The 21,751-nt window shown below is 38.1% G+C and overlaps 1 protein-coding gene across 7 annotated transcripts in view; it reads left to right on the top strand.

Moving 5' to 3' along the window:
- The window catches only part of SATB1 (SATB homeobox 1), a 101,351-nt gene that overhangs the window by 59,813 nt on the left and 19,787 nt on the right, over positions 1-21,751 (top strand). For 6 of the 7 annotated variants that reach the window (XM_036332717.1, XM_036332718.1, XM_036332715.1 and 3 more), the window contains one exon: positions 7,590-7,745. The exons of the other annotated variant lie outside the window; for it this stretch is intronic. In XM_036332717.1, coding sequence (XP_036188610.1) covers positions 7,590-7,745 — 156 coding nt within the window. The remainder of the gene's footprint in view (positions 1-7,589; positions 7,746-21,751) is intronic. 7 annotated transcript variants of the gene reach the window in all.

Below are 21,751 nucleotides of genomic sequence, written 5' to 3'. Positions count from 1 at the left end.
AATTCCATCCATATTCCCAGAAATGGGCACATTTTCTGTTTTCCAAAATTTTACACTTTTTTAGGAAAGACCAAAGTCACCTTCCAGGTAACTTTGTGTATGTGCATCTACATCGTTTGTTTTTTAATCGAATTTAAAAGGTAGCCTCATAACTATTAGAATACAAGTTAATTTTCAATACCAGCTATTAGATACAAGTTTAATAGTGGATTAGACTTATAATCCACAAGCAAATATATTTCTTTCACATATAATTTATAGCATGTACAATTCTTAAAAATAAGATCAATAAAACTGGATAAAATTGAATATAGAGTAGAAATTTAAAGTATTTATGTAACCTCATGTTATAATGAAATTATATCTTGATGGTCATTTCTTTTCATTAATAGTAAGAAATAATAATACATTTCCAAGTGTGGAATTATAGAAAAAGCTCATTTAACACTAAATATGAAACTGCTACAGATACTCCATAAATTGGGAATAGCTATTATATTTAGCCACCTGTTGAGGATCTTAAACTGTATGTTGTAATGTTTGAAATGATTATTTTTTAGAAATGTCACAAAGGTCCATTTTCTCTGCTTCATTTAATGAAAATTAATTAGGTCTTGATGTCTATAGGAGCAGACTGTAAGGGAGTCATTACTGTCATTGTGAACAAGAAAGCCATGCTTCTCTAGCAGAATAGAAAGGATAATAGAGCTCACCTGCATACGTACACACATAGCTATTGAATTTGGTCTGTAAAGACTTCTGTAAAATATTTCTTAAGAAATGATATACCTCTGGATTTTTCTTAAGAAAAAGAATGAGGAACTCTTTATATAGATACATAACTTTTATTGTAAGAGTGACTACACAAAAAATACTATACTTAGACTCGGTTTAATACTTAGTGTGTGGTGTTTAGAGTTAATACACACTTGGTTATTAGTTAACTTGGTTCCTGTGATCATCACAGAAAGGCCCCCTGCTCAGAGAGCTGTCTTACTTATCACTGAATCTGCAAGACCAACAAAAGAATGACTTACTTGAGACGAGTATGAACTTTAAAAATGTATCCAAATATTTAACTTAGTGATTCTTAATACAGCTTTTGTTTTTAATATTTCTGGGATTTTAATGCTTCTGTTTTTCAAATGGGATTCTGCTGTCCTTAGTCATCAAGTTTTTTTCTTTAGGCAAAATTACATTAATTGTTAAGGGTTATTTCTTTTCATATACTATTAAGATACTCTTCAGTAGCTTTCTGATATATATGTCTAAAGACTGTATCTGCTGAAAAGTTGGGATAGGAAATAAAATTTACTTGGCTTGAATTATGGATTAACTGATTGAGCCACCCTTAGCTGCATTTGTTCTCAAGAAGGATTGAGACCAAGCCCTTATCCAGGTTGTTCAGACAATGTTGAACATATAAAGTATGTAGATACTGTGGATTCTTAGTGAAACTCTTTCAGAGGAGAAAAAACATTGTTTCTATTAATCAAATTCTGAAATGATTATCTGATATATATGTATAATTTTATTTCATTGCTCTAATATAAATCTTTATGGCATCTTACGTATTTGCCCCACTGAGAATCCCTTTGCATTATTTAATCCTATATAATAAAGAGCTAATATGCTAATTAGACTGAGCAGCAGAACGACTGTCCAAACGACTTCCAGACGAAGCCAGGGCTGCGAGGGCTGAGTCCTTTGCACGGATTTCGTGCACCCAGCCTCTAGTATTATTATAATAGAGCTCACAATCATTTTGTTCACCTTTTATTCTGTAATAATGATTCAGTGAATTAAATTTTAAGAAATTTTTAATGGATTAAAAGCATTACCAATGTCAAACAAGTACTTTAGGTTTGGAAAAATGTGTTATAGAACAGTTGAATTAGTACTTCGTTGCAGCAGTTGAAACCTAGTGCCTACACTGGAACCAGACAGCAAAATTTTGTCTTTTTTAATTTTATATTTTGCCAAGGAGGAGTCTGTGTGAAATCACTATGCATTTCATTTCCCCAAAAATGAGGAGATTTTTAAATGTACAGTGAGACAAGTTGTGGGTTTGGGTTAAAACGCAACTCTGATTTCTTTCCAAAGAACTTCGTGCTGTAGACACAGGTCCCCTTGTGACTCACAGAAGACCCCGCCCACTTTCAGGCCTGAGAAATTGGTTTTTTTTCCAGTCCCTCAGTAGACTTTAGGCCATACTGAAGATGATTGGATGTTTCTGGTTCAAACCATATCGAGGACCTAAACTATTGAGGAACTCAACAGATTCTAAATCATCTTCAAGAAGGGACTTAATTGGTTTGAGTCAAACTCTAGGTTTTATTCATAGGAATACCGTCCCTGGATAAACCCAGACTAGCCGCAGGAATCACCGAGGCTCTTGGCAGGCCCTGCCTAGGTGAGGTGCATCTTGTGCACACCTGTCCCTTGTGCTGCAGTAGGGGCAGCCATGCTGTGAGCTGCTTGTCACTGGGGTAGTAGGCTCTGGCCCAGACCTGTTTAATGATAGTATATTTTCACAGCTTTACCTGCTAATTCAAGAAACAGGATTACCTTGCACTTGATAATGGTTCACAGTTTTCTCAGCACCTTGATGTATATTAATTCACTGAATCTTCAGGCCAACTTTTCCGTGGGAGAAAAATGATAAAACCAAGTCTGAGGTTTAGTCAGAGTTTTCCAATCCTCTGTGAAGTCTGTTGCTCCTCCCCCTACCTCAAGCTCCACCTGCTCAAAAATATAAATGAACATGATAGAAAAGGGAAAAAGAAACTTGGGGACTTTTTCTGTTTGTCATGGATAGGAAGTTTTATTGTTAGATTAGGAAGATGTACAAGAATGTGATCTGGATAGATGATCCCTGGGTATTTCTGAGATTGTGGAGGTCATTGCCCTCCCCCCCTTAATGTTTTGTTGTTGATAGTATTACAGATGTCTCCCACTTTATCTCCTTTTCTCTCCCCATCTGCCCAGTCCCTATTTCTCACCCCCGCAACCCCCAGTTCTTCCATCACCCTATTGTCTGTGTCCATGGGCTGTGCATATACATATATAAGTTCTTTGGTTTCTCTCTCCTGGTACCCCCACCCCCACAAAGGATATTGCCCCTTAATTTTGGTTGTATGAAAATATCTGAAAGAACCCAACTCCTCCAAAACTGCCTGGTCTTAAAGGCTTCTTTTTCTGAATCTACTTGGCAGATTGAGTTTAAACCAGATGAGTTTATTAGAGGGATTTTATTAATAATAATTAAAGATTATTTTGTGGGAATTGTTCCATAGAACAGGTCAGTTTTAAGTTGATTTCTCTTTAGGTGTGTGCTTACTCTAGTTTTATTTGTGTGTTTTAATATGTGTGACTTTTGGAGGTAAATTAGCAATTTCTGTTTTCATAGTCTATACTTACCAAATTATAACTTCTATATTAGTTATATAATTTTCTCCTTTATTTTTCATAGCTCCTTAGTAATTCTTTAGTTTCTTCTAAAGGAAGATGTGATATTTTATGCTTTAGAAAATGTATGAAGTTCATAAAGGAATTTATCATTAATTTAACCTGGTTCTTCTATAATATAATGAAACAGAGGTCCAGTTATGGGCAGGAGCTTAATACATGATTAAAATTTTATTTGTTATAAATTCATTGACCAGCATTATTATCAGATCTTATTTATGTGCTTGTAAAATGTTTCCCATTAACAGTCATCTTTGAAAAGTTAGAGGACTTGGAAAATAATATTGTTTCTATAACCATAACCCTCCAGATGGTGTTAATATGGACTATATTTCATCACCAATAAAAATGCCTTAAATAGTACATTTCTTACATAATGTTACCAAAAAAATTATGGTTTACATGCCTTGAAAAATAAATTCAGATTGGATTTGTAAAATTAATGATAAAGTCATTTACTACTAAAAATTAGATATTAATGAATTAGATTTAGCAAAGGGCCACCAAAAAACAGGTCTAGCCTGCCTTCAAAAATAAGAATTTTTCCAAATAAAGAAGTTGCATGGTTTCTAAGATAAGCATTGGCATCAGACAGACTGCAGCTTAGCTCTCAGCCTTGCCTGTGGACAAATGACTTAAATATTTGTCTTAGTTTCAAGAGTAATAGTAACTACTCAGGGTATTGTGCAGGTTAGAGTTGATGTGTGTTAACACTATACACAGCACATAAGCAACTAATAAATGTTAGTGTTTATTTTCATAATTATTAGTAAAAGGACATCAAACTTTATGTGTGTGCACACACACATGTGATATATGAGCTTGTGCTCCTACCTCAAGGAATAGTGCATATTCACCCATGAAGACCACAGCGGAGTTCATTTAGTGCACTGTGCATGTAATCTGTAGCACATATGTAGTGTGTATAGTTCATTTTGTAGTATGACTTGATGCATTCAGTAATACATGAAGAAACAAAAATAGGATTTAATGGCATGATTTTAGTGAAATAAAAGATCTAAATCATCTTAGGGCTGTGCCCTATCCCCACATGGGTAGGTACATGGTAGAAGCTTCAATTCTTAACTACTTCTCGGCGCCGCCGTAATGATGGAGTAGTACACGCTGCCTTGATAAAAGCTATTCAGAAAGCAACTGCATTTATTTTACCTCCTGTGCTATTTGCAGAGAAGAGCTGAAGAGTAGTTTGTTTTGCCTGGAATGAACTACTTTATGAATTTTAATGTGTGATATAATATTAAAAGCTAAACCAGGATTAAAGAAGATTTTTTTTGTACTAAGCTAAAATAGTACTTAGTAGAGTGAGGTATAAAAGATTTTTGTTTCCATTTTTACCTGGGGAAAAATTCAGCCCTCATATTTTTGAAAAGCCGTCCAAGTCAGTTCGCCTTAAGCAATAGCTTGTGTTTAGGAAAAAATGTGATTCCAGAATTGTAATAGCTTATTTATGATAAGATGCAGATCTAAGCCAACAAGATGATAAAGAACTTTCCTAAATCTTTTTAAAATGAGTAATGCGGTTTCTTTATATTTTTAAAAGTTGTTGCTCTCACTTTTTTAAAAAAATTTTTAAATGTTTCATGTGCACTTATTTCCCACTTTTATTTTGTGTTGGCTACCAGGAAACGATTATTTGACTCCCCGCCCCCCGCCCCCATGATTTAAAAATCTTGCTTTTTTGATTCAAATTGTAATTGCTTTAAAAAATATTAAACCAAAGAAATTTTTAGAGACAAAATCACAGTGTTGAGACAAATGATTATAGGCTACCTGCAGGATAAATTCTTAAACAGCATTTTTACAAAAGAATGCAAATTATTTTCAAAAACATGAAACACGGAGTTTCCAAAGACTGCTCTCTCTCAGCTATTGCTACGCAGATTGCTACCCGGGAACTACTTCTTCCAATGCACTGGACTTCGTGCCCCCATTTCTATAACATTCAATTTTCAAAGCGATTGAAATGGCTTTTCTTTTCTCTTTCATTTAAGCAGTGAGAAAAGTAGGTATTAAAAGGGACCCCATAGGGTGATCAACTCTATTCTTTTGCCTCAAAGCAAGACCACCCCAGAGCAAAGTTGTGAATCTCACCAAAGCAACTTTGTAGGCAATTTATGGTAATGCGTTAACTCTTCTGGCTCCTAAAGTGGTGTTTAGCAGATTATTGCTTCAAAGCCCGGTGTATGTGCTTAGTGGCCTCCAGTCCTGAATATACCTCTGTGAGTGCCCTTGCTTACTGGAGTCACAGAGCCGCAAGGGGGACTCTGGAAAGCTGGCTTCCACCCCTGTTTCCAGTTTACAGTGCAGGAGAGGCCAATGAGACCCAGCCCGTTGGACACCTGTCCTGCCTGCCTCACCTTCCATGTCCTCACTTAGGGCCTGTGGTCCAACCAGTTCACAGCATCGTCCTTTTAGTGCTTAGGTGGTGTCAGGGTGGAAGAGTCTAGCTGTCTCTCTGCGACAAGCCAGAGTGAGTTATTTCGCTAACTGGCTAGAAGTTCAAAGGATTCAGAAGGCACCTTTAAAAGGGGCTCATATTGCCCTGGCTCGTTTTGCCTGTGGACTGAAAGGTCCCGGGTTCGATTCTGGTCAAGGGCACGTGCTCGGGTTGCAGGCTCCAGCCCCAGTAGGGGGTGTGCAGAAGGCAGCTGGTCAATGATTCTCTCTCACCATTGATGTTTCTATCTCTGTCTCCCTCTCCCTTTATGAAATCAATAAAAAATATTTTTTTAAAAATAAAAGGGGCTCATATTTACTAAGAGCAGAGAATTGAGTAGCCTAGGATAACCTTTGTCCCACTTTTGATGCCAAATATTTTGGGACAGTGTGAAATAAACCTGGAAGACTTGCAGCCAAAAAATTCCTTCGTTTATTCTAAAATGCATTTCATTTCCTAGTGTTTATAGTGTATGTGAGAAATGGTCCAAGATGCTAAATTTCTAGAGAACAAAAACCTGGGTTCTGTAAAGGACCCAAAGACATCAGGCCCTTAATGAATCACGTTGCCAGGAAAAACATGGTCCTGCATCCTTGGTAACTTTCATTTACATTTTTATCAGTTCCCCAGTTTTTTTTTTGTTTTGTTTTTTTTTAAAAAAAAGCAGCTACAGGGTTCAGATGTAAATTTTCCAGACTGGTCAACATAACTGCGTAATAAAAAATTAAATTTGCACTTTTAAAGATTAATAATAGTATTAATAAATTTTGAGGGTGTGATTTAATTTTCCCCCTAAAATTCTGTGGCATTTTTCTGCTGGCACCTGTTTGTCATTATTTCCAACAGCACTGATGCTAATCTTTCATTCAGGATTATACATTTTGGATATATTTTTTAAGCCACTGATTATATATTTTGTGTAACTCGCAGCAATGTTCTGTTAAATATTGTGGAACATTTTCTTATAGTCTGGTTCCATAAGTCAAAAAGAAATAGTTATATACAGGGGTGCCAGGAAAAGATGAAATAATTACACAGAACAGCTTGGACATGCACGTGTAAAACGCAACCAGCCTTTATGATAATTAAGCAAGGCACTCTACCTGTTTCATGGATGGATAGAAGATTTAAATATGCAGCTCTGCAAATGGCTTTGTTATGGAAGATTTTTTAAATGAAACATGAGGAAAGGGTATTAAAAAAGAGCCTAAAATTAAAAAGGCCATAGTATATAATAGCTATTAGTGATGCCATTGTCTGTTAGGCACAGGCACCCAGTGAAGATACAGCACTGTGCCTTATGACTTTAATTGTGAATTTCCTTTGTTAGAAGTGCAATGGGAGGTAATTGGGAAACAATTAGCTTAGGGTTTTCAAGTCTTTGAAACTATTTAGCTTTCCAGAAAACTTACTTTATGGCATTGTAATTCCTTGTTGTCTGCTGGCAGTGGCTGTCATATTACAGATGCAATCACCTGTGACAGTGTGACTTCCTTAACTTAAGCAATCTGATCTCAGGGTAATAACTGAAGTTGAATGACTGCACTGTTGATCATCTTGATCATGAAAGGAGCAGCAGTGTCTAGTTTGGATGCTGAGCCTGGGAAGCTTCAAGACAATTTGACCAATGAAAAATGACAGTCATGTTCAAAATGTTTTGTAGGTGAAAACAGCTACTATTGCCACTGAGAGGAATGGGAAACCAGAGAACAATACCATGAACATTAATGCTTCCATTTATGATGAGATTCAGCAGGAAATGAAGCGCGCTAAAGTGTCCCAAGCACTGTTTGCAAAGGTCGCAGCAACCAAGAGCCAGGTAGGAGCCTCGATTAGGCGTGGAGAATGTTTATCTACTTTCAGGATGTCTATTTTCAGTATGAATTCGCATCACTGAGAGGTCACAGTCTCTGGGATTATGTACAGAACTCTCTGGTGAGACAAAATGTTCAGATTCTGATACTAGACACTTGGGTCTTATTTCCTCCAATAGCCACTCTCCAGACCTAGGACTTCTTAGTAAATCCCTGAGCCAGTTTATAGTTGTTTTCAGAAGAGTAAGACTGTAACGTATAGGAAGTTTTTCAGTCTGGTCCATTGTAGTGGAACAAATAACTTGAATTGCTGTTGTTTCATTATTACTTAGATGACCTTGATTTCTGTCCTAAAATATTAGAAACATTATAGTTTCTTCTGTTCCAACTCTGGCACCTACAAATCTTAAGTGCACTTATTAGAACAAATTGACACACACACACGTATATCTTTGCATATGAATGATTTTAATTTTTCTATAGATAATAACACAAATTGAATTACAATGAGAAAAATTGTCCATATCTGATCAATTATAAAGAGAATTGAATTGGAGAAGGTACAAATTCCTACAAAACAAGACAAAAATACAACAAAATAATGCAGTTCTTCATCAGAGTAATTGTCGTATATTGATAATTTACGTTCATCAAAAGCTGAGTCATCTATATGCAGGAACTCAAAATTATCTATAAACCCTTGTTCAAAGCAAGACTACTTCTTATAAGACCCAAAGAATACTACACTATCCCTTTGCAAAAAGCTTTGATAACACCACCAAGGGGAGAATTTAGAGGCAGTCAAAGGCTCAGGTAAGATTTCAACAACTTGAAATTTTAACCAAGTATATTTTTATTATCATTAATGAACCCTCCTTTATAATAAACTTATGTTAACTTCTGATAACCATATACAACCCTGAGAGTCTTTACAGTATACTACTTTGAGCTTTTCCTACAATTTCACTCTATCGGCGTTAATAGTGGACCTAGATGGGAGTTTCTCTTTAGAAAAGGTTGTTCTTGTTTAAGTTATAGGCTGGATGAAATACTTAAGGGATATCTTGGAAATGTTATAGGAAAATGATTAAACTCAAGCTGTGGACTGTAAAAATTATAGCTTTATAGGCCACATGCCTGCCTACCCTTCAATCACTGTCAAAGTGATAATTTCTACAATAATATGTTTCTTTTATTGTGAGATTCTAAACATCAAGTGCTGTTTAAACATTAAACTGAATTGTTTATGTTAGTGCTGTACTCAGCGTGTCATACATCAGGCCACCGTAATCTCTCATGGAATGTAAAAATCTGTCATGAATCATGGCTTGTATATCGGAAATTACTGTAATTTTGATTGGAAATTACAGGGCTCTTGAAATGTTTCTAATTATGATAGAATGTTAGAGCCGCTTCAAACCTGTGTGCTTCTTCAGATGTCTTCATTTACATGCCAAGACTATGCATTAAGGGGAAATGTCCTGTTCTCACTTTACCCCTCGCCCACCTCCCCTGCTTATTCTTGTTTGGGCTACTTAGTCTAATTATGGTGAGGATCTCATATTTAAATGTATATAATCTTGCTTTTCTTTCTCATACTACATCTTTTCTGACCTAGCCAATTAAATTAATTATCAAGGATGACAGGCTATATTCCTACAAGGCCAAATACTTTCCCCAAATCTCCAAAATAGACAAACAGACAAACTAGACATGTATTACTGTCAGGCTTAAAACAAACAAAAATACATTTTAAAACTTTTTTTAATTGTTGATAGTATTACAGATACTGCCCACTCTCCCCACCCCCTTTTTCTCCCCTCTCTCAGGCCTTCACTACCCGATTGCCCATGACCATGGGCTATTCTTTGGTTTAAAACTTTTTGATAGCTGTTACTTACTTGCTTATAATATGTCACTTAATTTCATCTGGTCCCCCCTTTCCCATTTTCCTTTCTAACTACAGCAGGAATTTTGAACCTTTTTCGTTTCATGGCACACATAAACTAATTACTAAAATTTTGTGGCACACCAAAAAACATATTTGTTGATCTGACAGAAAATATAGTTATACTTTGATTTGACTTATAGAAAATAATAATAGTGATTATTTTTTGCTCAAAAGTGCCATCCTTGTATATAAAGATTTTTGGTACCATGAATTCACCAATCAGAAGCAACCTTATTAAGATAGAACTCTATTATATGACCTACATATTTATGGTTTAAGACAGGGCATTCACACTGGACAACTATTGCTGTTTTGGCTGTTCTCATTGTGGGTTGTTGTTGTTTTTTGGTGTTTTTTTTTTTTACAATCTAAGTCAGGGGTCCTCAAACTTTTTAAACAGGGGGCCAGTTCACTGTCCCTCAGACCGTTGGAGGGCCGGACTATAGTTTAAAAAAAAGCTATGAACAAATTCCTATGCACATTGCACATATCTTATTTTGAAGTAAAAACAAAAAACAAAACGGGAACAAATACAATATTTGTATGTGCATGTGGCCCGCGGGCCACAGTTTGAGGACTCCTGATCTAAGCGAAAAGAGGTTAGTACCCCTAACTAAATAGTCAGGTATTGCATGTTTTAAAAATGCTTGCGGCACACCGGTTGAAAACCGTTGGACTATAGCATAGCCCCTATGGTTAGCAGCCCCTTGCTACCTTCATTCTTTTCTTTTCAATGATAAGTTCAATCCTCCCTGCCAGGGCTAAGTCACTGATTTGGGACCTCTTCAGACAGTGGCAGCAATTGCTTGACAATGGCCCGTGAGTGATGCTCTGGGGAGGTTTTAAACGTTTTTGCTCTTTGCACCCTTGTCCTGCAAAGCTCCCATGAGTCTCTTTCAGCAATGTCGCTTGGCAGCTTCTCTGAGTCTGCCAAGATGGTGTTTCCCGAACCCCGCCAACGCTGTTAGCTAATCTCTCATTCCTGGTTGAAAGAGAATCCAGGGGCCCGTTGGTGGCTGTGGAGTCACCACATGAGTTAACCTGTTCACTTCATTCTCTTGGACAGTTATTCCTAACTCCTAATTTACTGTACCTTCCTGACAGAGCACTGTAGTTTTCTCTCAGTTGTATAGTTTGGTTGTCAGCACTACCCTGTTGATGAAAACAGGTAGATAGACTGATGGTTTCTTAAAAGGAAGACAGTCCCAAAACAGTGTGTAACCCTGAGGGAGGAGATCTGACTTCACAAGGAAGGTCATCGTCTACTTAACTTCTGTTCTCCTGCCATGATTTTTGTGACGGGAACAGAAAAGCTAGCAAACGAATTTCTAAAAAAATATCTTCAAATCAGACTGACCTTTTTCATGGCCAGAATTCAATTTCTATTTACACCTTGGAGATAATGTGGTAAGGATTGTCAGAATGAGGCGGAGGCCTGAACATGGGGGCGGGTGGGGTGCATGGACAAAGCAGGGACACCAGTCCCGTCCAGCTCCACCTGCTGCTGCATCTTGCCCCAGTTCTCCAGGTGGACTTAGCACCCGTCACCTTTTTTCTGCTAAACCCCATCGTGTATTCTCTATTATCTACATTTAATTCTCAGAGTTAATCCCGTGAGCTAGCGTAGTTTTCCCCAATGTTCACCTAAGACTCACCTGACTAATAAACAGGAGAGCCAACCCCCAGTTCTCTGCATCTGTCCTACTATTTTAGTGTCTCCTCGGGGTTCCAGGTGGCATCAGTACCGAAGTTAAACCCAGCTCCAGGACAGATGAATTCGGGATATTGGACTAATGGATGGTGGAAATGGTGGGGCCTTTCCTTTCTTCGCTGACAGATTCTTACCAACATAGGGCCAGAGCGCACGCTTTTCCATGCCCGAGGGGAAAGCAGGGGGGACGGGTGAGACAACTCAGGAGGCTGTGGTCCAGGCTGTGTGGTTGATATTATAATAGTGAGAAATTAGTTAACCTTTTTGAGCCTAAGATTCTTTTCCTATGGGGAGGAGGTTACCTGGTAGGAAGTATACAGAAGAGCTTTAAGATGACACAGTGCTATACACAAATGGAAAAGGCCTTCCAGTGTGCTAAGCAAGAGTCTCAGCTCAGCCCCCCACACAGAGACATTTTTATTCTCCATGGATTTCAAACAGCTTTTGTGTAAAAAGATAAAGCCTTGGGTAGATACCCTGAATGACAGACAGCACAATTATTTTGAAGTTCCTGCAGTCTCAGTATGTTATGGACCCAGACACATCATAGTTGTGCTAGGCACTGACTAATGCACAAAGTATTTCCAGTCACAGAAACCGACTCCGTGGATTCCACCATTCTCGTGTGTTATCGCTCCTCTTCCATGAGTAACAGAAATTAGATTGTTTTTAACTCTAATAGAAATGTCTGAATAAAATATGCGGGTGCAACCTGGAAGGTGGGCGATTTTTGTGCTTGGATAGGAAAGCTGGCTAATGCCAACTTTAAAAAGATGATATGCTTTAAACATAATGTGAATAGCTACAAATGAATACACTTTATATTCTGGGTATTCAAATAAGCAGCAGTTTTTTCAAGTGAATCATATTGGAATTTTATCAAACATTTAGTCTGATAACATTCAAATAATTATGAGAGCAGAATTCGCTAATTTTATTGTTTAAAAAAAAAATAGTTGATTTGGGTAATAACCATTACGGTATCAAGGTTCAGTTACTGTTCATTGGTTATAGTGTTTTCATATGGGAGATGGAAATGGAATTTTTTCCTTAATGGTGGCAGATGTTGGAATCTAATTTTATTTCACAGCAAAGCCCCCGAGAACCCTGAGACTTAAGGTGTATGTCCAGCAAGGGGACGTTAGCAGCGCTGTAGGCCTTGCCTTGTACATCGACTTGTTACATTGATTTTCATGTTTGCAGAGGTGGAGTTGGCAGATAGAGTAACGCGGTAGGAGTGAAGGGCTTTCACTGAGCGGCACTGCATCGCCACGTGTGTTTAGAAAATGATTTATCTCCTTTATTGAGCAGAGTATTTCTTTCAGGTAAAGCAACTAGAGCAGCGGTTCTCAACCTGTGGGTCGCGACCCCTTTGGCGGCCGAACAACCCTTTCACAGGGGTCGCCGAAGACCATCCTGCATATCAGATATTTGCATTACGATTCATAACAGTAGCAACATTACAGTTATGAAGTAGCAACGAAAATAATTTTATGGTTGGGTCACAACATGAGGAACTGTATTTAAAGGGCCAGAAGGTTGAGAACCACTGAACTAGATGATGAAAATTCTATTTAACAGAGCATGCTTTCAATATAATCTTCTGCATTCTCTACCTATCTGTCCTATAGCGTTAGAGGACTCTGGCTGCTACAGCTTTGGCTGGTCGATAGGTACAGTTTTGAACACTAAAACAAGAGGATTTCCTCCTCTGTGAAGAGCACAAGCAGTTGAAGAGGTCAAATAATTCAAAGCCTTTTGCTTTCTTCCATCCTTTCAGACACTTTTATCATGGAGATTGAAGGCCTCTAGCATGAGAGAGAGAAGGGAGGGCAGAAGAGAGAGAAAGGAAGAAAGCTTTAGAGCTCCTTGTTTTCATAGGTGGGTGGGAAAAAGCATCTTTTTTACCTTTGGATTTGGAGATGGTGATTATCATTCTTAAATACAGTAAGACGTAGTATGTCACAAAATGGTCTTGAAAGAGGGCTAACCTGTAATTTTCATTGCTGGGAATAGGAATCTATAGTGACAAAATCCAGGAAAAAAATCAGGGAACCATGATTGCATTCTGCATTCTAGCATGCGAGTGAGGCATCTTTTATTTTGTTAGAATTAAATTGCACTTCGCGGAAACTGCACCTTGAAGCTCTGTGCTGATTCACTCTTTCGGAATGTTCACGTGACAGACTTTGCTGCCACACGATTTCACCTGTGCAGCCTCCCATCTGAGACACACAGGAGGCCCCTGCAGAATTGAGAGTCACGCTTCTGTCAGTGCTGGGGCCACACCCTTTTCTAGTAGTTCCTGGGAGGATATTCACATTGCAGCCTCCTAGCACAGTGGTTCTCAACCTTCTGGCCCTTTAAATACAGTTCCTCATGTTGTGACCCAACCATAAAATTATTTTCGTTGCTACTTCATAACTGTAATGTTGCTACTGTTATGAATTGTAATGTAAATATCTGATATGCAGGATGGTCTCAGGCGACCCCTGTGAAAGGGTCGTTTGGCCGCCAAAGGGGTCACGACCCACAGGTTGAGAACTGCTGTTAGCACTTCTTGGGCAAATAGAGTTTTCTTCAGCCAGGGTTTGCGGAGAGAACTGCCACTTTACATGTTCTCCATCTAGTGCTTTATGGAATATTATGTATGTTTACTGGGGAGAGGAGACCCTGGGGAAATACAGCTTAGGTTTCCCTGGATCCTCTTCCTAGAGCAAGAAAGGACAGGAGTGGGAGAGTGAGAAGAGAAGTTAAGACAACCTGGAGCGTAGCCATCTCAGCTGTCTTGCCCACGTCTAGGTTAACGTATTTTTGGTGGCTTGTGTTGAGTAAGAAGGATGTGGAGTTCCAGTGGTCTCCTGTTTAAGGTGTTCTGTGCTGGTAGCCGATCTTCAGAAATCTCATGTCTGAATATTGGGAAGCTATATTGGATTGAGTTTTCATAAATGTAGACGTATCTTAATATTTCTAGCTTTTTGTTAAGAAAGACTATTGAAATTAATAGCTTTAAATACATAGATATTGACATACTCTCCTGGCTTGAAGGTACATAGGTTGTATTTTTTAAGAGTTAAGTTTGTGGATATGAATATAAGCCCTTTTCATATTTCTGCATTATAAAAACAAGCATGTGTTTTAGTAAATCTAGGGTTTGATCAAGGAGGTCCAGAATTATCCAATAGAACACTTACTTATTTGCTCATTATATTTTTAGCTAAAAGTGTTGCAAAGAGGTGTTTTCCCCCAGGCACTTGATGTTACTATTTTAAACAGGTTGAACAGGGGGTTTCTGGTTATCTTATTGCAACTTTCAAATCATTTAAAGTTTCACTCTTTTCCCCTAAATTAAAAATTAATTAACTAGAGTCATGTAAATACATTTTCCTCATTCACCCACTTAATAACTTAACTGTTGCAAATATAGTCATAACTCATTAAGCCCAGTTTCTCCATCTTTAGAAAATGTCATAAGAATATTTTAGACAAGATTTGAAAATAATCAATTTATGAATATTGGGCCAACTCTTTAAAGTGGATCATGATGTGAGGAAGGCCAAGGAAGGTCACCACAAGAGTGATCCACTTTAAGGCAGATCAGTGTGGCCCTGGTCGGGCAGTTGGTTGGAGCGTCGTCCTGATATGCCAAGGTTGTGTGTTCAATTTGGTCGGGGTGCATACAAGAATCAACCGATAAATGCATGGATGGGTGGAACAATGGATGAATGTTTCTCTCTCTCTTCTTCCCTCCCCGCCCCCTTCCTCTCTATCTTAAATCACTAAATTAATTTAAAAAATTAATTAAAGAGCAGGTCAGAATGTACATACTAAAGCATGAGTATACCAATTATGTATTTGTAGACTCTGCTTTACTCTAAGGCCACCTTTTGTCCAAAAATGTTAGTATAGGTTGAAAAGTGTGGACTAAGAATATCCTATCAAAGTTCCTCTTCTTGGCAACTCCTCTGTAATCATCTTTTGACAGTTGAAGAGTTAGTGCGTTAGGACAAGGTCATGTATCTACAAAATGGAAGTAGGGAAGACACCAAACCAGTGGGGTTTAACTTTTTAATAGGCATTCATCTTAAACCACAGTGTCATTCAGTTAAAAACTTAGCACACAACAGTAACACTCATATAATCCTTGAACAATGTACCAAGTTAAACGGCAAAGTGTTTTCTCAGAAGTCTCAACAGTTATCTTTTATGTTTTTGGTAGTAAAGGGAGGTTTTATTTCAGCTTTATCTTCTTTCTTCCTCATATGAGAAATGAAAATAAAGGCCCTGTGAAATGAATGAGCAATGAAAATGCATTTATGCAAAATGACAATAGAAAAATAGTGCTGGAAGAAAAGGCATCCTTAAAGTTGCATGTCAGTGAGAGGTGTTCAGCGAGGGATAGGAGAACTTATGTTGGGAAGATGAATCTAATAACGTGGAGTTTTTTCTGCCTTTCCAAAAGGATACCTTTAGTATCTTAAAAGTAACTTCTGAGATTATTCATTTTTTTAAGTATAGTTGTTACGCTTTTACACATGCGATTGTTTTGCGTGAAAAAAATGGCACAGCTAAATCACAGACCACCCATTTAAAAAATATATAGGTACAGTATATATTTTAGAGATTAGTACGAAGATAGCCATTCTATAATTTATCATTAAATACCCTGTAAAAACATACGCTCCAGACCGCTTATCGAGTTGCCATACAGTTGTTACGTTGGTGAAGCTGTCTGTTTTCTAGGTCTTAATCTACTTCTGTGGTATGTTAATAGAGGATCTAGTCTGCTTTGATTTCTTGATTCAGCAATTCCAGTTGTCTTTGTGTGTTTTTTAAAATAATTCCCTTTTCAACCAGTGTGCTTGAGGAATTGGGCTTAAACACACTGTTTCATAAACTGCCAGCCTCCTCGGCCGCCTCAGTGCCTCTGATTCTGTAAATCAGATCATAGACAGCATGCTGTCATATAATAAGGTGTCTGATCCTTATTACCAGTTTGTTGATGCACAGACTCCTTCAAATTGACCATTGCAACACATGGTTTCCCCTGAAACTAGCTGTGATAATTAGCGTGGTTCTAATGAGACAGAATGTCACTGATCTTGTGCTGAACTGTCGAGTATCGACGCTACGGATGGGAACTGTCAGAGCCTGCCATCTGTGACAGCGCTTGGCATATTCCAGTGGCAAGGTGGAGCATGCTCAATAGAGTCTTTTCAAACAAATGGCCCTTTTTCTTGACGAGGGGGTCTGTGTTCTGTTCCACTGGAAGAATGTTTGCCCCAAACTTTGGCCTACGCCAAATCCATTTTGAGATCCAAATGCGAATAAATATTTAAATCTCTGTTGTGTGTTACATAAGAGAGGGATCTTTTGTTTAGTAGGTATATTTTAAGTGGCTTTCCTTCCCATGTTTTAAAAAAAATTTTTTTTGCCTCTTTCAATTGCCCCATATTGTCAGTTAACAGTAATACAGTCATTTAAGATACTTTCCCCCAATTTTAAAATCACCTTGTTTAAAAGAGATTTGTTGGGGTGGCTCATTTAGTGAGAAAGCAGTCTGGTTGAACACAGAGAAAGGGGAAATGAGAGAAATCATTCCGATGCATATAGGAATACAAAAGTTGAATGGAAGAATTAAAATGGACAGGACAGTTAGATCTTTAGGCTCCAGAGCGGAGGAGAGATTTTTTTTTTTTTTTTTTTCGGTAGAGTGAAAGTCCAGTGCTGCTTATCATTCCAAAATATGCTTTGTTGCTTTTTATTTCCTCCTCTCTGGCAGACCACACAGGGCTTGTTCTGAAGAACATTTTCACTAATCTGATCAGGCAGCCAAATACGCCGGGAAAACTGCTTTAATGATCCCACTAATTACCTCAAGTCAATATGAACTGTATTATTAGACTGAGGGAAAATATTCCATTAGGTCTCCCCCTTGGGAGTTTCTCCGCTTTGTGATGTCACTGAAGCCTTCACCCTCTCGCTTGTAATTAATTTTATTTACACACGCAGGCACGCACAAGGTCACACCTGCACAACCGGCGCTGGCCAGGGAGCGTGTGGCTCTCCGGCTTAATCAGATCTGTCATAATTACCATTCTGCATGTTTCTGACACACGCTGTGAAATATTTCAATTTAACTGCCGCTACCAGCACAACCAGATGTAGTGCGAGTGTGGCTGCATCGGAAATATTATTCCTCAGGATAAACTCTCTCCTCCTCCTTTTTCCAACCCGCCCCCCCTCCCTTTTACAGCTAATGTGGCACAGAAGCTGATGTATCCTGTAAATCTTGAATGCAGCGCTAGATTGATAACAGGCGATTAGACAGTTTAACCACAAACAGCTTGTTCATTTTTCACAAATGAAAACCACATGTAGTGTAACTAAAATTTCAGGCTCTTTTTTTTTTAAAGAGTTGGGGTATGTGTGTTGATGATGTGCTTAAGTAAAAATGGAATGCAGTGAAGAGAAGTGTTTAGAAAAATAGAGAAGTGGCCTAGTGTTTTCCAGGTTATTTTTATCAAAATCTTTAGCAAATCCCATTTTTTTTTCTACTTTCATCAAAACTTGAACAGAAAAAAAAAAAAAATTATTCTCCTTTGGGCTTTTTTTTTTTTTTTGTAAGATTTTTTTTTTAATGGGAGGGACATATCCCTTCGAGCTATACCTTTTTTATTGTTTCAGTGTTAAACCTTTTATTTGAACATAAATTATGAAAGAATTGCTATGGTTGATCATATGGAGTTTTTTAAAGGACAGTTTCCCTTTTATTTATTTATTTATTTTTTAAGTGAAAAGTTGTTGGTTTAGGCTTTCTGGTCATAGTCCAAATAATTCAAAACCAAAAAATGGACCCAGTCAGAAAATGTAGATTTTAGAAATGATTATGGATTTGCAGAACCATTTTGGAAGGCAGAGCTGAAAAGTCAGTGCATCTGTCTCTCTGGAAATATTGGAGATAAAGAGGCCCAAAGTGCGGGCACAGTAGGTAAGCATAGAGGGCCCAGGTTATCCCCATTCTTGGAAGAACCCAGCCATAAAACAAAAATTAAAGTATTGGAGCCAGAAGAAGGCAAAGAAGCTGGTGGAAGAATAAAATTAAGGGATGAGAAAGCGATAGGAGCAGTGGTGAATTAGTCCGGCCTCGAGAGAAGATTCACAGCAATCCACGTTAGAGAACATTTAAAACATAGATGTAGCCTAGTGAAATGGCGTTTAATTCCAAGTAAAATACGCTTTCTTTTTATCTTTGTTTTACTCCTTCAGTTATGAGCCTCACATAGATGCTCCCTAGGATTCTGTGGTGAGTCCCATTATCTAACAGATAAGAGGTGCCGTTTCCCATAACATAGTGGCCTTTTTTAGCCCTTTGTTCCCTTTATCCATTTTCCCTCTGACTTATTTTCTCAAATTAAAACCCTTTACTTCCCCCACTTTTTTACTGGAACTTTCTCACCCTCTTACCCTGGCGATTTTCTTTGTGTTTTGTGTTTGCTCCATCATATCTTCCATCTTCAAAATTGAAAATTTTTATGCCTATTTATACTTTCTTTACTTTAGAGCAGGGGTGGGGAACGTCCGGCCTGCAGGCAATGTAAGGCCCGCGAAATCATTTGGTCTGGCCCTGCCAAGGCATTAGGGGTGAGTTAATTAAATGTCTGACCAAATATAGCAGGCTCATTTTTAAGCTGATAATTTTGTAATGGCCGGAGAATGATGTTATAGGTACCCAAATGGCCCTTGGCAGAAAAGAGCTTCCCCACCCCTGCTTTAGAGAGAAGAAAAAAAACATTTGCCTTCTAGTTAGAACCCTTCTTCCATCTCAGCTGCTAAGACATTCACATGGTTAATATGAAATCATTACGTCAGTTTCTTCACACGGTCTTAATCTAGCTGTGTAGTCATTTTGCAAGATGCAGTTCTTGTGGAAGGTTTGTTTCAATCCCCACATCATGGATCTGTCACAACACTATTTCCTGTTGAGTAGAGATCATGCCTCAGAATCCTGTTTAACACAGAGGTGAAGGCACCCATTGCTAGTTAGTGAGGCCAGCTCACTGCTGCTATCATCACTTGCATTTTAGGTTTCCAAAGAAGAGGTTTGATATATAGTTGCATGGGTGTAAGTAAAAAAAAAAAAAAAAAATGGAGGTTAAAAAAATAAAGATTATGACTTCATTGCTACTGCCCTTGCTTTAATAACCCTGAAGTTTTTGCACAGCTATTTCAAGATATGTTAGAGATAAGCCAGCATGCAAATTGAATCGCATTTTATAATCACTGGTAGAACTACACCCCTTACAGGAACCTTGCGTTGTTCCTTTTAAGTGAAAATTTTCATTTACAATCTGTAAAATCATCCCCAGTTTTCCATATTTACAAACTTTAGTTTTTGTGTGTTAGGATTTCTTTGTGCCTAAGCACACCTGTTGACACAAAACAGGAACAGGAAAGAGCAAACAAAGAGTTGTTGTTTAGGAATGCTCTGGTATAGATGGAGTTTGAGAGTATTCAGTATTTTTGGTAGGTGTGAGGGAAGAGCATGTCTTTCCATTGAACTTAATTAGACTACAATAACCCCATTGTCAAGGAAAATCTTTAAATTTTACTTATGGGCCCTGCTTGGTCCCGATCTAATAAAAGGACAGTTTTCATGCATCTGTTAGCAGAAGTACAGTTAACAAACTTTATCCTGCCCCACCTCGGTCCGCCATTCTGCAGTTGCTCTTCTTCAGTGCTCTCAAATCCTCATGAAAATGTGCAGGAAGGAGAATGGGTTCCTTTGAATGCTGTTTGCTGTTTCCTCTTGGGATGCATTGTCTGCATTTTTCATGATCATTGTTGAGGTCATCAGTATCATTTGCAGCGTAGTTCACGTTTTCATTGTGAGCTGAAAGAAATGAGAGGGTGTGGTTCCTGATTATCTGTGTCAGCTAGAAATAGGGTAAATTTGCAGACTAACAGACTGTTGATGTAATTCCTTGTCCATCAAATTCATCTTTCAGAGAAAGCATTGAGGATTGTAAGCAGTGGGAGCCTGATACCACTGCTCCCAGACAAGTTGCATACCCTCTCAGGCTTTGAACTTCCCTTAAGGTAAAATAGGTTGGGTCAGATTATGTCTAATGTCCTTGCAGTTCCAGGTTTTGTGAGTTTGTTGCAGACTAACACGTGCACAGGAGGGGAAGAGGATGCTATTTTGATTGAAGGTACTGCCGACAGGTGTGTTAGTCTGAGAATGAATCACAGAGGAGGTGGTAAGCTTTTGAATAATGGAAGGGCTCAGTTTGGGGGACAAAGTGCTATCTTGGGGTTTGTGGCCAAAAGGAATTACTTATGAGTGCCATAGAGTGAGGAAAATTGATTGTTTGGAACCCAGTGTATGAACTCCATGGTATCTGGTGTGCAGTGAGCTCAAGATTGATATAATCTGAGTGCTGCTATTAGAAAACCGGAAGCTCTCCCTCTCCTTACCAGGGACCCAGCAGAGTCAGCACAGCATGGAGAGATGAGCTCAGATTGGTTGGGGAGTGGACTTGGCTTAGTATGAGGTGGGTGAGTAGTTGCCGACATGAGATGACTTAAAGTTTGCTGAAGTGTTTCCTCCTTAAATATATCTTTTTGTTTTTTTAATTGATGCCTGAAAATCTACCTTTAACTTCTCTCTCTCTTTTTAATTAATGTAAGTTTTGCTGGGAAGACTAGCACATTATAGAGGGAAAATTCTATGAAGTCCATGAGAAATCACAGGTTTGGAAGAGATTTGTGAAATAGGGAGTAAAAGGAAAAAGAGGCAGGGAGTGACAGCTGATTGGAGGGAATATTTTGATGCCCATATTTGCAAATTCATAAATTGGTACCTGCAGCATTTAATAGCTGCTGAGGGGTGCCCATCCCCAAATGTCTCCTTTTAAATGTTTACCCATTTTACTTATGGAACCAACAGAAGTGCTAGTTGTCATGGGTGCTACTTAGCTGTTCATTGATGGAGTATTTGGTGGTTTAAATGAAATGCAGATTAGGTAAAAATAAATTACTTTCAATAAGGTCAAGGAAGTGAAGGCTGTAAATAAAATATACATTTGCCAATAGACAAATGCCATTAGGAAACCCAGCTCAGTCCATGCCAAGCTGTTACTGTCTAAATTGCCTTATTTCTTCCTGGCTTGCAATTAATTTTTGCTTGTGTGTTTGGAGATTGGGGGAAGGGTAATAGCCTAATGGGTAATAATTTTATTTTAGTATTTTGATTAAAGAGACTAAATAAGTTGGACCCTAGATAACCATAAGGACTAAAGCCTTATCCATCAAGCCTAATTTCTAGAAAGTTGTATTTATATTTCTGG

The sequence above is a fragment of the Myotis myotis genome, unplaced genomic scaffold (assembly GCF_014108235.1).
Source record: "Myotis myotis isolate mMyoMyo1 unplaced genomic scaffold, mMyoMyo1.p scaffold_m19_p_13, whole genome shotgun sequence".
In the NCBI taxonomy this organism is placed as follows: domain Eukaryota; kingdom Metazoa; phylum Chordata; class Mammalia; order Chiroptera; family Vespertilionidae; genus Myotis; species Myotis myotis.
The sequence above is the reverse complement of the archived record's forward strand: the minus strand, read 5'-3'. Positions and strand labels throughout refer to the sequence as shown.